Consider the following 11033-nt stretch of genomic DNA (forward strand, 5'->3'; position numbering starts at 1 on the left):
TGCCAGGTGTCAGTGGCAGGGGAGGGCAGCAGCTGGCACCCACTGAGGGTTTGTCCCGTTCCCAGCAGGGTGCTGAGGACCTTCCACATACTGCCTCCTTCCTTCTCTCCACAACTTTGGGGTGGGTGTGATCTTATTTTTCAGAATTAAAAACAAAGGCCCAGAGCATTAGTTTGTCAGAGCCACACACCCAAGGACAGGTAAAGCTGGGATTTTTTTTTTTTTTCTTTCTTAAGTTGGGATTTGAATCCAGCACCTGCTCATTCCAAGACCTGTGCACCTGAGCCCCAGGCCTGCTGCCTGTGGGAAGGTGATGTGCCATGTGTCCCTCCAGCACCTGGCGGGGCCCACCGTGTCCTCTGGCCTCACCCTCCTGGCTATGCGTGGGTTCTCCGGGTTGTCCTTCACAGAAATGGTCAGCTTGTACTCTGGGATCCGCTCACGGTCCAGGGGCCGGTTCACAGTGACGATCCCTGTCTGGGATGTGCAGGGCTGGTGAGCTGAGTGGCCACCTGTTCCCCACTTTGGGCTCTGATCACAGATGCCCAACTGCTCTGCCTGCAGATCCAGGGGTGGCTGTGACCTCCCACCCTAAAGTACCCAAAAGATGATCCAGAGGGTCCAATGTGGGCCGGCAGGCTCCTGCCAGAGTGAGCCCCCAATGCCCAAGGTCTTGCTGCCCCAAAGTGTGGGCCTTTTGAGAATCCCACGGTGTCTACAGTCAACAGACATGCCAAGCAGCCAAGCAAGCATTTCCGGTGCATCTTGGATACAACCCAAGTGTCCCCAGAGGCTCCAGCTCCATCTCTGCACAGGGAAAACCTCAGGGTGGCTCCAGATGAACACCAGAGAAGGCTGCTAAAGAAAACTGTAAGAGGCTATTGATTTGGATTAGGTTTTGGCACGAGAAACCCACAGACCCAAACAATATGGGTAACTGCTCAGATTGGCTGCAGGAGGCCCAGTAACCAATGAACTATTTAAGCTGTAACCATGACAGACTGATTGACTAGGCTGTAGCTAATGCAGTCGTTTATGCCTCACTTCAGTGGGTTTTTGTTTTTTGTATTGGGCACCAAACCCAGGGGCGCTTAACCACTGACCCACATCCCCAGCCCTTTTCAATATTTTATTTAGAGACAGGGTCTTGCTGAATTAAGTGCCTTGCTAAATTGCTGAGGCTGGCTTTGAATTTGCAATCCTCCTGCCTCCGACGCCTGAGTTGCTGGGATTACAAGCGTGTGCCATTAAGTCCAGCTTATTTCCCAACCCCACAAAGGATATTTGGCTTTTTTTTTTTTTTTTAAGGTGTAGATGGACACAATACCTTTATTTTATTTTTATGTGGTGCTGAGGATCAAACCCAGGGCCTCACGCGTGCTAGGCGAGGGCTCTACCACTGAGCCCCGGCCCCAGCCCCCACAGCCTGTGTTTTGATTGATGCTGATGATCAGCTTATAGGCTAGAATTCCCTGCTCTGGTCATAGAAGCAGCCCCATTTCAGAATGTTTTCTATGCTTTTTGTTTCTTCTTCACTCAACCTTACTTGATACAGTTTGCCTAAAGGAATTTTCCTTTAGATACAGCTCACAGGGAACTCCAGGATTCCATGCTGAACTGGAAGCAGGAGCCCAGACCGCAGCAGCCAAAGGCCGCTAGGACAGGGTCCCCTTTTAAGGGAGGACCCTTGGGGGCCTAGTGTCAGTCCGGGCCTACCGTGGCATTGATGAAGAAGGCCCGATCTCGGTTGCCCGCAGTGATGTTGAAGGTGAGGAGCGCATTGCAACCGCTGTCAGCGTCGCTGGCCAGGACGTGGGCAACGAAGCTGGAGACCGGGCTGTTCTCACTGATGGTGATGTTCATGGGCAGGTTCAGCAGCACTGGGTCATTGTCATTGATGTCCAGCACCCGGATTCCCACCAGCATCTGGGCCAGTCAGAGGAGGGAGAGCCAGGGGTAGGGGATATGAGCACCCAGGAGAAGCAGCAGGGTAGGCAGAGCAAAGAGGTGGCCACGGAGAAGAGAAAGAGGAGATAAGGATCAAACATAAGGCTAGAGAAGGAAAAGGAGGCAGCAAAGGTAGAGGCAGAGGTGGCTAGTGAGGCAGGGCTGGGTGCAGAGGCCTGGTGGGAAGTGCAGCCTCTCCCCAGGGGCACTGTGTCAGAAGTGCCCTGAGCAGCCACAGCCACCAGACCCTTGCCTGGCCTCCAGACATGAGTCTTAAGGGGCACTCAGGGGCTTGGACTGGCCTCGGAGTGACCTGTGGCCTCTCAGAGCAGGAGGGCGACAGTGTTTGCAAAAATCTCCATGAGGAGAACAGAGGGTAGGACGGGGAACCCCTGGAGTCGGTCGGTACTCACCGTGGAGCTGAGTGGGGGCACGCCCCTGTCGCGGGCACAGATGGTCAGGTTGTAGAAGGCAATAGTCTCCCGGTCCAGTTCCACATCCTTCCGGACGCGCAGCACCCCTTCCACCGGAGAGATCACGAACTCCCCTGGGTGCAGCCCAGAAAAGGCTGGAGTTAGCCATTAGCCGGGAATGACCAAGGGCTGCGGAGAGCCCGGCTTCTTCCCTCCCTCCGCTAGCCTCCCTCGCCTGCGCCTGCGCGAGGGACAACTGGGGCCTGAGGCCTCCGGCGCTCCCAGTTTCAGCTCCACGTGAGCAGCGTGAGCAGCGAGCAGTGCAAGAGCGCAATCAGGCAGGTGCTAGGGAGCGGTGGGCGTGGCCGCTCCTGGCCCACGTGTCTGCAATTCTAGACCAATCAGCATCCTCCCCTGGGTCACCCGCAGGCCCAAGACTGACCCTGGGTAAGATGGTTCTGTTGAAAAGCGGGACTCCCTTCCTACCCAAGGACACGCTTTCCAACCGCTGTTGATCAGACATTGATTAACTATGGTGTCAGGTTTTGGTTTTTCGGTACTGGAGATGGAACCCAGGGATGCTGTACCAATGAGGGCGAGAAATAGAAAGTTCAGTGGTCAGTTTTCAAAATACAGTATTTAGCCTTAATTGGGATGTAAGATCCAATTGTAGCCATTTAAACTATAGCCCGTCCCTTTCCAATTTTAAAATTAGCCAATCGCATAGGTTTTAACCCCGAGCTTCTCCTATCAGAGCCAGGGGGCGGTGTTACATTAGGGATAAAAACAGGTGGACTGCCCGCCAGGGTGAGCTAGCTTGGGGAGGATTTTCTTTGGTAATAGTGCCAATTTCCTGCTGAGCCACATCCGGGCACATGTCTGATTCCTTACGGCACCCCAGTATTTCTAACCTGAGCTACACACCGCGCCCTTTTTATTTTGAGACAGGGTAGTGGTAAGTTGCTGAGGCTGGCCTGGAACTTGTGATCCTCCTGCCTCAGCCTCCAAAGCTGCAGGGGTTAAAGGCCTGTGCCACTGCGCCCGGCTTGGTAATTCCATCTGTCCCAGATACCATGTCTTCTACAAGGGGACGCTGGAGAGGGACAAGGCTTTATGTTAAAGAATGCTACGTAATAGTGGGCAAGGTGAGGTCCTCTGTTCAGGCCCTGTGTTGCGCTACAGCTGGCATGCAGAGAGGGTTCTCCAAGGCCTGTGGTGACCTCGTTTTCCTTCTCCCGAGCTTCAGAGCACAGTACCGGCCACCTGAGTTCAGTCCTCATCTGGGCTTGGCTGTCAGTGCCTAAAGCAAGAGCCTTAGAATCTGACTCTGGCCTATCCAGTCTCTCGTGTCCTTTGACAAATCGAAGTCAGGGCCCAGAGAAGACTGACCAGGTGACCACGCTCCGTAACAAGTTAATGGCAGGCCCAGGATTCAAATCCTGACTCTGGGCCTTGGCCTGCTGCCTCTCACAGGACTCGGTGAGGGCTTTCCGGACAACACCCCGACAGGGTGAGAGTCTGGGAGGTGGACAGCAGAGGAGCAAGTGGGAGTCCAGCTGGTGCCAAGAGAATGGGAACGAGCCTTTGGTTAGGGGAGAGAACCAAGGACCAGGGGTCCCCGCTGCACCCTCTCGGGAGGGAGTTACTTCCTTCACTTCCTTCTTCCACTTGGGGATCAGGCTCAGAGTGGGGTACTGACTTGCTCATGGATACACAGTACACAGGGACACAGAAAAGACAGAGACCCAGGCAACCCAGAGATTTCCTCTGCCTGCCTAACATCCTAGGCTCCATTCCCAGCCCCCAGCTCCGCCCAGGTGCCACCTGCATCTGGGACTTACCAGCAGCCCTTCTGCTCCCAGTCTCCCCTTGGCCCCCACAGGCGCCCCCCCCCCCCCCCACTGCCTGGAGGGGCGGAAGCTGCTTCCAGCAGGATTTCCTGAGCCCCCCAGGCTCCAAGTTCTCCAAAGAACTGGGGATTCCCTTTCTAGGGATTTCCCAGCTCTCTTCAGGCCCTGACCATGAGCTGGCAGATGGCCTCCTGCCTTTTCTCCAAAGCTGGGGCAGGGAGACCTGGTCACTATGCCCTTGAAGGCCTGGGGCGCTGGGCTCAGGCAAAACCCTTACAAGGTCAGTTCGGAGATCCAGGAAGCCAGCAGGCCAAAGGCCCGCCCTCTGCAAATTAGCCTCCTCAGTAGCTTGCCCTGGGACAAGCTGTCACCCCTCGGTACCTGGAGATAGGTGGTTAAAAGCAGAGGATTTCAATTCATCTTATCCAGGTCTGTTCCTAATTGTTACTAAGCCTTGCCTTGATGTTCCCATCTGGAAAATGGGCTTATAATGAGGTGCCCTGTTGAGGCTGTGCTAGGCCTAGAGAAAGCCTGGTCCGCCTTTTATGCACTGATTCATGGCAGCTCTGGTATCCTTAGGCAGCCCTGTGGGGGAACTGGGAGCTTTCAGGGAGGATGAAGATGTAGGAAAGGGGACCAGAGTGGGCCTGGTCAGACAGGTGGGAGAGGTGCAGGAGGGCTTGGCCTGTTCCCAGATGTTCTTTGACTGTGGTCTCCCCCTTAGCGCTTGGTGGGGTGGGGCTTGCAGGGGCCCAGGCATCTGTGATGCCTCCCCATGACAGGAACCCCCTCCAGGCTCCTGCTGCAGTGGTGGGGAGGTGACCTTTAAACCGGGTGGCCTGCATGTGACACTCTTCATCTGGTGGGGTGAAACCAGGCTGAGTTATAGCATATGTCAGTTTTCCACGTTCTGGCCTGCCCGCGGGGCAGGAGGAGGTGTGCCCACCGGGCTTCTGGCTTGAGGGCCGCATGAGGTCATCCCTCCTTTCTGGGTGAGCCTGCAATGATCGTTGGGCTCTCAATGTCTGCTCTTCCTGCCTGGGGAGAGGGAGCCCCAGCTGGGGTCCCCCGAGGGAAACCCCCAGGCCTCTCCCATTCCTTCAGGGGACAGCCCCACAAGGCCGGGATTCCTCCTGCGCTCCAGAAGCCCTCGGCGTGGGGCGGTCTGTGGTGCTGGGCCCGGGGGGGAGCCCGGCGCCCAGGAAGCAGGCCCCGTCCCGGGAGGGCTAGCTGCCCACCCAGCACCCCCTCAGTCAGGCTTCGGTACCCCCTGGGCAGGACCAGGGACCCCCACGAAATGACGGAACTGCTGTGTTCGTAGAAACATGCTGGTTTTGGAAGAGGAAGGTGTGGTGCTGGGCCAGAGAGGAGACTCGGGGACACGAAAGTGTGGCATGTCAGTGGAGGGGCCCTGCCGGCCTCGGACAGTGGGGTCCGAACCTGGTGCTCTGGAGGGGGCTATTTCCCTTCAGTCTGTCAATGGCCGCTTTCCCCACTCTCTGTGTTCTGTCCCCACCCTCCACTTCCTGGGCAGCCTTCAATGTCTCTGTGTGACAACTTCCACATACCTGCACCGCCCCCACGCCTGCAGGCTTGCATGCATTAGAGGCAATGCTGTCCCTGGAGTCCCACCCTGACTTTCCCTAGTACCCACGACAAAGCAGTCAGTCCTGCTGGCCAGAGCGCCACCTCTCACCACCTCCAGTGCCACCAACCCTGTCCCAGTTGCCCTACCTCTAGCCTTCGCGTCTTCACCAGGCTCCTACCTGGCCAGCCCTATGCTCTCTTCTGAGCACGGGAACCAGAGCAATCCTGTCCCTCCCTGCTCAAAGCCTCCCATGTTGTCTGCCTCCCTCAGTAAACACCACGTCCTCTTAATGGCCCTCAAGGTTGGACAACCTCTGGCCCACAGTCTCTCTGACCTCATTTCTTCCTCCCCAGTCTCTTGCTTAACCACAGGGTCTTTTTGCTTCTCCATCAACATACCAGGCATGCTCTGACCTCAGGGCCTTTGCACTGGCTGTTCTCTCTTTTTGGGGATACTTTTCCCTAGATATCCACTTGGACTGTTTCTTATCCCCTTCAGGTTTTTGCTCAGATGTCACCCCTTTGGACAGGTCTTAATACTTAATCAGTCAGCAAGTCACCTACTTAATCAGTTCATTGCCCGGGTCAGGAACGTGTGTCTTTTCTATATCCTCAGCACCTGGTGCACAGCCAGCTCATAGCAGGTACTCGTCATTGAGCAATCAATTAAAAATCAGGATGTTTCACAACGATCTGGATTTCTGCTCTTCTTTTAAAAATGGGAAGGAAGGCCTGGCACTGCTGGACCTGCCTGGTGCACAGCCACCTGAATGGTACCGCCAGCGGGAGCTGAGCAGCAGCTACAGGGCCCCTGCTATTCCCAGGTCCTTCAGAGACCCTTCTATATCTGCTCCATGACTCCAGTGGCCTGTGAGCGTGTGATTTCTCCTCTATAGAAAAGAGCAAAGCCAGACTTGCTCGGTCACTCTCAGGGCCCAAGGAGAGCAGCTGGGGACACGCAGGCCATTAGCGACGGCTCAGCCTGGGGCCTGGGGTGGTCTGCACATGCAGTAGGGATGTCTGTGCGTCCTCTGCCCTGGGCCTCGCCTCTGGCTGTGAAAAAGGCGTTTTTTCCTCACATTCTCAAATGGGCCTGTGACCCTCCAAGACCAGCCCCTGTTCCCAGACTTCAGCCTCTGTTCCCTATCCCTGTGAACAAAGAGATTATCCCCGACACCTGAGGGACAGGGAAACGCAGGCCCAGAGAGGGTGATCGCTGCGTGGTGGGACAGCTGTCCTGAGCCCTCCCTTCCCGCCCTGTTCCTGAGCGCGCTGGGGAGAGACTGCCGGGTGGGTCCACCCCATCGCCACGCACAGGCTCCCTGCTCACCCAGAGGGTCTCCGTCCACAAGGCTGTACTCCACCTGCCCGTTGGGACCCGAGTCCCGGTCGTGGGCCAGGAAAGTCCACACCCTGGGCCCCGGCTGGCCCTCGGTGACGTCAAACGGTCCCTCATAGTCCCGGGGGAAGGTGGGCACGTTGTCGTTGATGTCATTCACGTTCACGAACACCTGGGATGGGGAGTGAGCTCAGCAGGGCCTCTCCAGTCAGCCTCCCGCTGGGCCCCAGCCCCTTCATCTGGACCTGGGAATGTTGCTTCATTCCCTGGGGCTGATCCATATGAGGCCATGGATGTGGGAGAGCGTTTCAAGCTCGTGTGTGGATGAATTCCTATCAGAAACTTTTGATGGGGGTAACAGATGAATGATGTTATGAACGTCTAGTGTTTGCAGCCCTGTGGTCATTTCACGTGGTCCTATTTGCTTCTCCCACATTCTGAACCATATTTTTATTATCCCTCTCTCATAAGTGAAGAAATCAAAGCTCAGAGAGGTTAAGTGACTTGTCAAGGGTCACACAGCTAGGAAGTAAAAAAGCAGGGGTTTGAACCCCTGTTAGCTTGACCAGCGTTCCTACTTTTCCTGTGAAGGGGAGGAAGGCAGGTGTTTTCACCTGTCTCTAGATGGAGTCACATGAAGAGTTTCAGTGCCCCCCCCCCCCCCTCCAACTCACACAGCAAGTTTTGGTGGGTTTCTGAGAGCAGAACTGAGCCCTTGGATGGAACTATGTCCTTGGACGACCTTTCCCAGCTCCTGGGCCCTGTCTCCCTCCCACTCTACACTGGGGCTGTGTCCCACCCACGCACCGTGGTGGTAGAGGTGAGGCGGTGGGACAAGATGGGGCACTGGTCGGTGGCGGTGACAGTCAGGGTGTAGCGACCGTGGCTGATCTCATAGTCCAGCTCCTTGGCGGCACTGATGACTCCCTGGGGGACAGACAGACAGAACAAGGGTGGATGGATGGAGGGTAGGTCCAGAGCAGCCTCTGACTCCCAGGAGGTTGGCCATGATGAGGACCCGCACCCTCCACACGAGGCCCCACCCGCCAGAGCTGTTCCTGGGGCGCCGTGAGCCCCGAACCTTCTTCCGGAACACCACCATGTCCCCGTGTTCCTCGCCAGCCCCCGCAGAGGCCCCCGCCCCGCCAGCCTCCCTCGGCTGCTGACCGTGTGCCTGTCGATCTGGAAGGTGTTGATGATGTTGCCTGCCACAATGGCGTAGCTCACGGTGCCGTTGGGCCCTTCGTCCAGGTCCAGCGCTTGGACGGTGACGAGGCTGGCGTTGGTGGTGTCTGGGCCCTCGTCCAGCAGCACCTCGTAGTGAGGCTGCTGGAACATGGGAGCGTTATCGTTCTCGTCCACAATGGTCACGTACACATGAGTGGTGGCCTGTGAAGACGAGCACAGTCGAGTGCCCTGGTCCTGAGGATGTTATGGCTGAACTCACTCAGCAAGATTTAACCGGGGCGGTAAAGGGAGAAGGAAGCGTGGGAGGGAGGGAGGTCACAGGCCGGTAGAGGAAGACAGCACAGAGACTCTATCCAAACCAAGCTGGGTAACTGCTTGGGGCTGAGATGGCACCTGTACCACCGCTGTAGTGGCTAGGCTCACAGCAGACATCACTAATCAACCACGGCACTGCTGAGGCCAGACCAAGCTTGGGATCCTTCTCAGCACAGTGATCTTGTGATTAAAATCAGATGAAACCCAGTTGTCACCCCAACCCAGAGCCTTGCCTGGGTCAGGGTCTTATTGACCCTGGGTCTCGTTCCAGATAATAAGAGGCAAGAATGTGGGGCACTAGGTCTAATGCATTATTCATGTAAGTGGAAGAAATATTTTTAGCTTTTTTTTTTTTTTTTTTTAATACCGGGGATTGAATTCAGGGGCACTCAACCCATGAGCCACATCCCCAACCCTATTTTGTATTTTATTTAGAGACAGGGTCTCACTGAGTTGCTTAGCACCTTGCTTTTGCTGAAGCTGCCTTTGAACTCAGGATCCTCCTGCCTCAGCCTCCCAAACTGCTAGGATTACAGGCATGCACCACCACACTCAGTCTATTTTTAGCATTTTGAAGTGGGAGGATGTTAGATTCGGGGTAATTTCATGGGCAGAATTTGTTGAGCTGTGAAAAATAAAACTCAAAGAACATGATTTCCGCATGAGTTTTTGCAGTGCTGTGATTGGTCATCTCTAGCTGATGCTTGGGCCAATTGGATCACGAGTCATATTCAACCAATCAGAACTGAGTGCTCAGTAACTCAAACATCCACTAGAAATGACTGATGTGAAGGACACTGGTCAAACTGTATTGTAATATTGTGGCTTGTACCAATATGTGACAGTCCTACCATTATGTACAATTATTGTGTACCAATAAAAAGAAATGGCTGAGGTGGCACCGCAGGAATACAGTCAAAAATGGAAAACAGGAATTAGCCACCTGCTGGCACTCCTTATCCCTTGCCCCACCCACCTCCCTTCTCTACCTGGGAGGGCGGGCCCTGTGGGCTGCCTTATATAGGCTGCCTTGCTAAAAGCCTTGCAGTGGCCAATGGGAGGCAGAAGAGAGGAGAAGGGAGGAGGGAGAGGTGGGGCATTTCTTCCATCCTCCCTGTTCCTCCCTGCAGCTCTGCCTGGCTGGAGACCCCGGTTCACAGCTCCAGTTCTTTCCCCCGGGCTCCAGCAACATCTCCTGCATTGACATGAAGTGCTAATGGATTCCTGTCCTTGCTGGTGTCTGGGTGCTTGGCCAGCCCTAGACGGTCCGTCCCCTAAACTCTCTTGAGTTGAGCCCTTTATGAGTGCCATCTGTCTCCTGCCAGGATCCTGACCAATACAAACCACTACTAGTGGCTCATCTGAAACATCTTGGTTATAACAACTGCAAAGATGCCCTAGTGAGAGAATGTGAGTAGATCATGGTCAAGGTCAGAAAACAGCAAGCAGGTGGCAACAAAACCTGAATCTAGACGATGTGTACACCTCTTCCTTGGTCCTGGCAGACTCTGGAGCCACCTATGGAGGGATAGAGATGGGCAGGATCCCTGAACCCAAGAAGGCTGTCACTGCCTCTGAGAAGGTGATGATTCCTAGGATCTGCAGCTCTGGCTCTTGGGGACAGCTGTTTCTGAAATGGGTTGAATTGGCAACCTTGAAATGGAGCTGTGTGACCTTGGGCATGTGGCATCCCCTCTTTGGACCTTCTCTGGCTGTTAAGAAAGGAAGTGCATTGACCTCTAAAGTCTCTTCTAGTTCAGAAGTTCTGGGGACTGGTCTGCTGTCATCAGTCATGTGGACTGAGCCCCTTCTAGGGAGACATCTTTCGGGCCTTGGAGTCTCTGGGAATCTTTATTAAAACAGCAAGCATGCGAGAAGGCAAAGTGCATTATATTAATGTTTTTCAACCAAGTGGGAAGGGGACAACACCAAGTCTGGGGTCACATCCTAAAACTGTCTCAAGAATGAAATATCTGCGCAATCTCTGTTGTGTTATTTGAAAGCTCGTATGAACTTTCCATCCTTCTCCCTAATGGATTTGAGTGTGGGGGCCCCGAATATCTGAGCAAAGCTGACCGTCCGGGAAAGCCGCCATGCTCACGCTGTGAAGACTCAACCTTGAGCCCTCCTGGGGGGCCCCCTGAGCTGTCAGCCAGAGCACAAGAGCACCATCCTGCAGGGAGGAGGCTGGATTCTAGCCTCTCCTTGGTGGCGAGGCACCTTCCAGTCTCTCTGGAGGCCGGTCTAACCATCATGTAGGTTGCCAGCTGGGGCCGGGGTTCCAGCAGGGCTGCCTCTGGTAGCCTCCCTCGCTCTGAAACTGGGGCTGGACTTCGGTGGGGAAGATGGTCTGATTTTCCCTGGCCTCTGGAGTGAGCAGGAAGCCAGGGCCCC

At 55.1% G+C, this 11033-nt stretch overlaps 1 protein-coding gene across 4 annotated transcripts in view; it reads right to left on the minus strand.

Annotated features, from left to right (window-relative positions):
- CDH23 (cadherin related 23) overlaps window positions 1–11033 on the minus strand; it is a 391248-nt gene that overhangs the window by 25331 nt on the left and 354884 nt on the right. For 3 of the 4 annotated variants that reach the window (XM_079137029.1, XM_079137030.1, XM_079137031.1), the window contains 6 exons: window positions 8304–8525; window positions 7944–8063; window positions 7128–7308; window positions 2361–2494; window positions 1717–1926; window positions 370–477 (listed from right to left, as the gene is read on the minus strand). In XM_079137029.1, coding sequence (XP_078993155.1) covers window positions 370–477; window positions 1717–1926; window positions 2361–2494; window positions 7128–7308; window positions 7944–8063; window positions 8304–8525 — 975 coding nt within the window. Of the gene's footprint in view, window positions 1–369; window positions 478–1716; window positions 1927–2360; window positions 2495–5976; window positions 6427–7127; window positions 7309–7943; window positions 8064–8303; window positions 8526–11033 lie in introns of those variants that run through there. The other variant, XM_079137032.1, reaches the window with a different exon arrangement.

This window comes from Sciurus vulgaris, assembly GCF_902686455.1.
Source record: "Sciurus vulgaris genome assembly, chromosome: 4".
Lineage (NCBI taxonomy): Eukaryota > Metazoa > Chordata > Mammalia > Rodentia > Sciuridae > Sciurus > Sciurus vulgaris.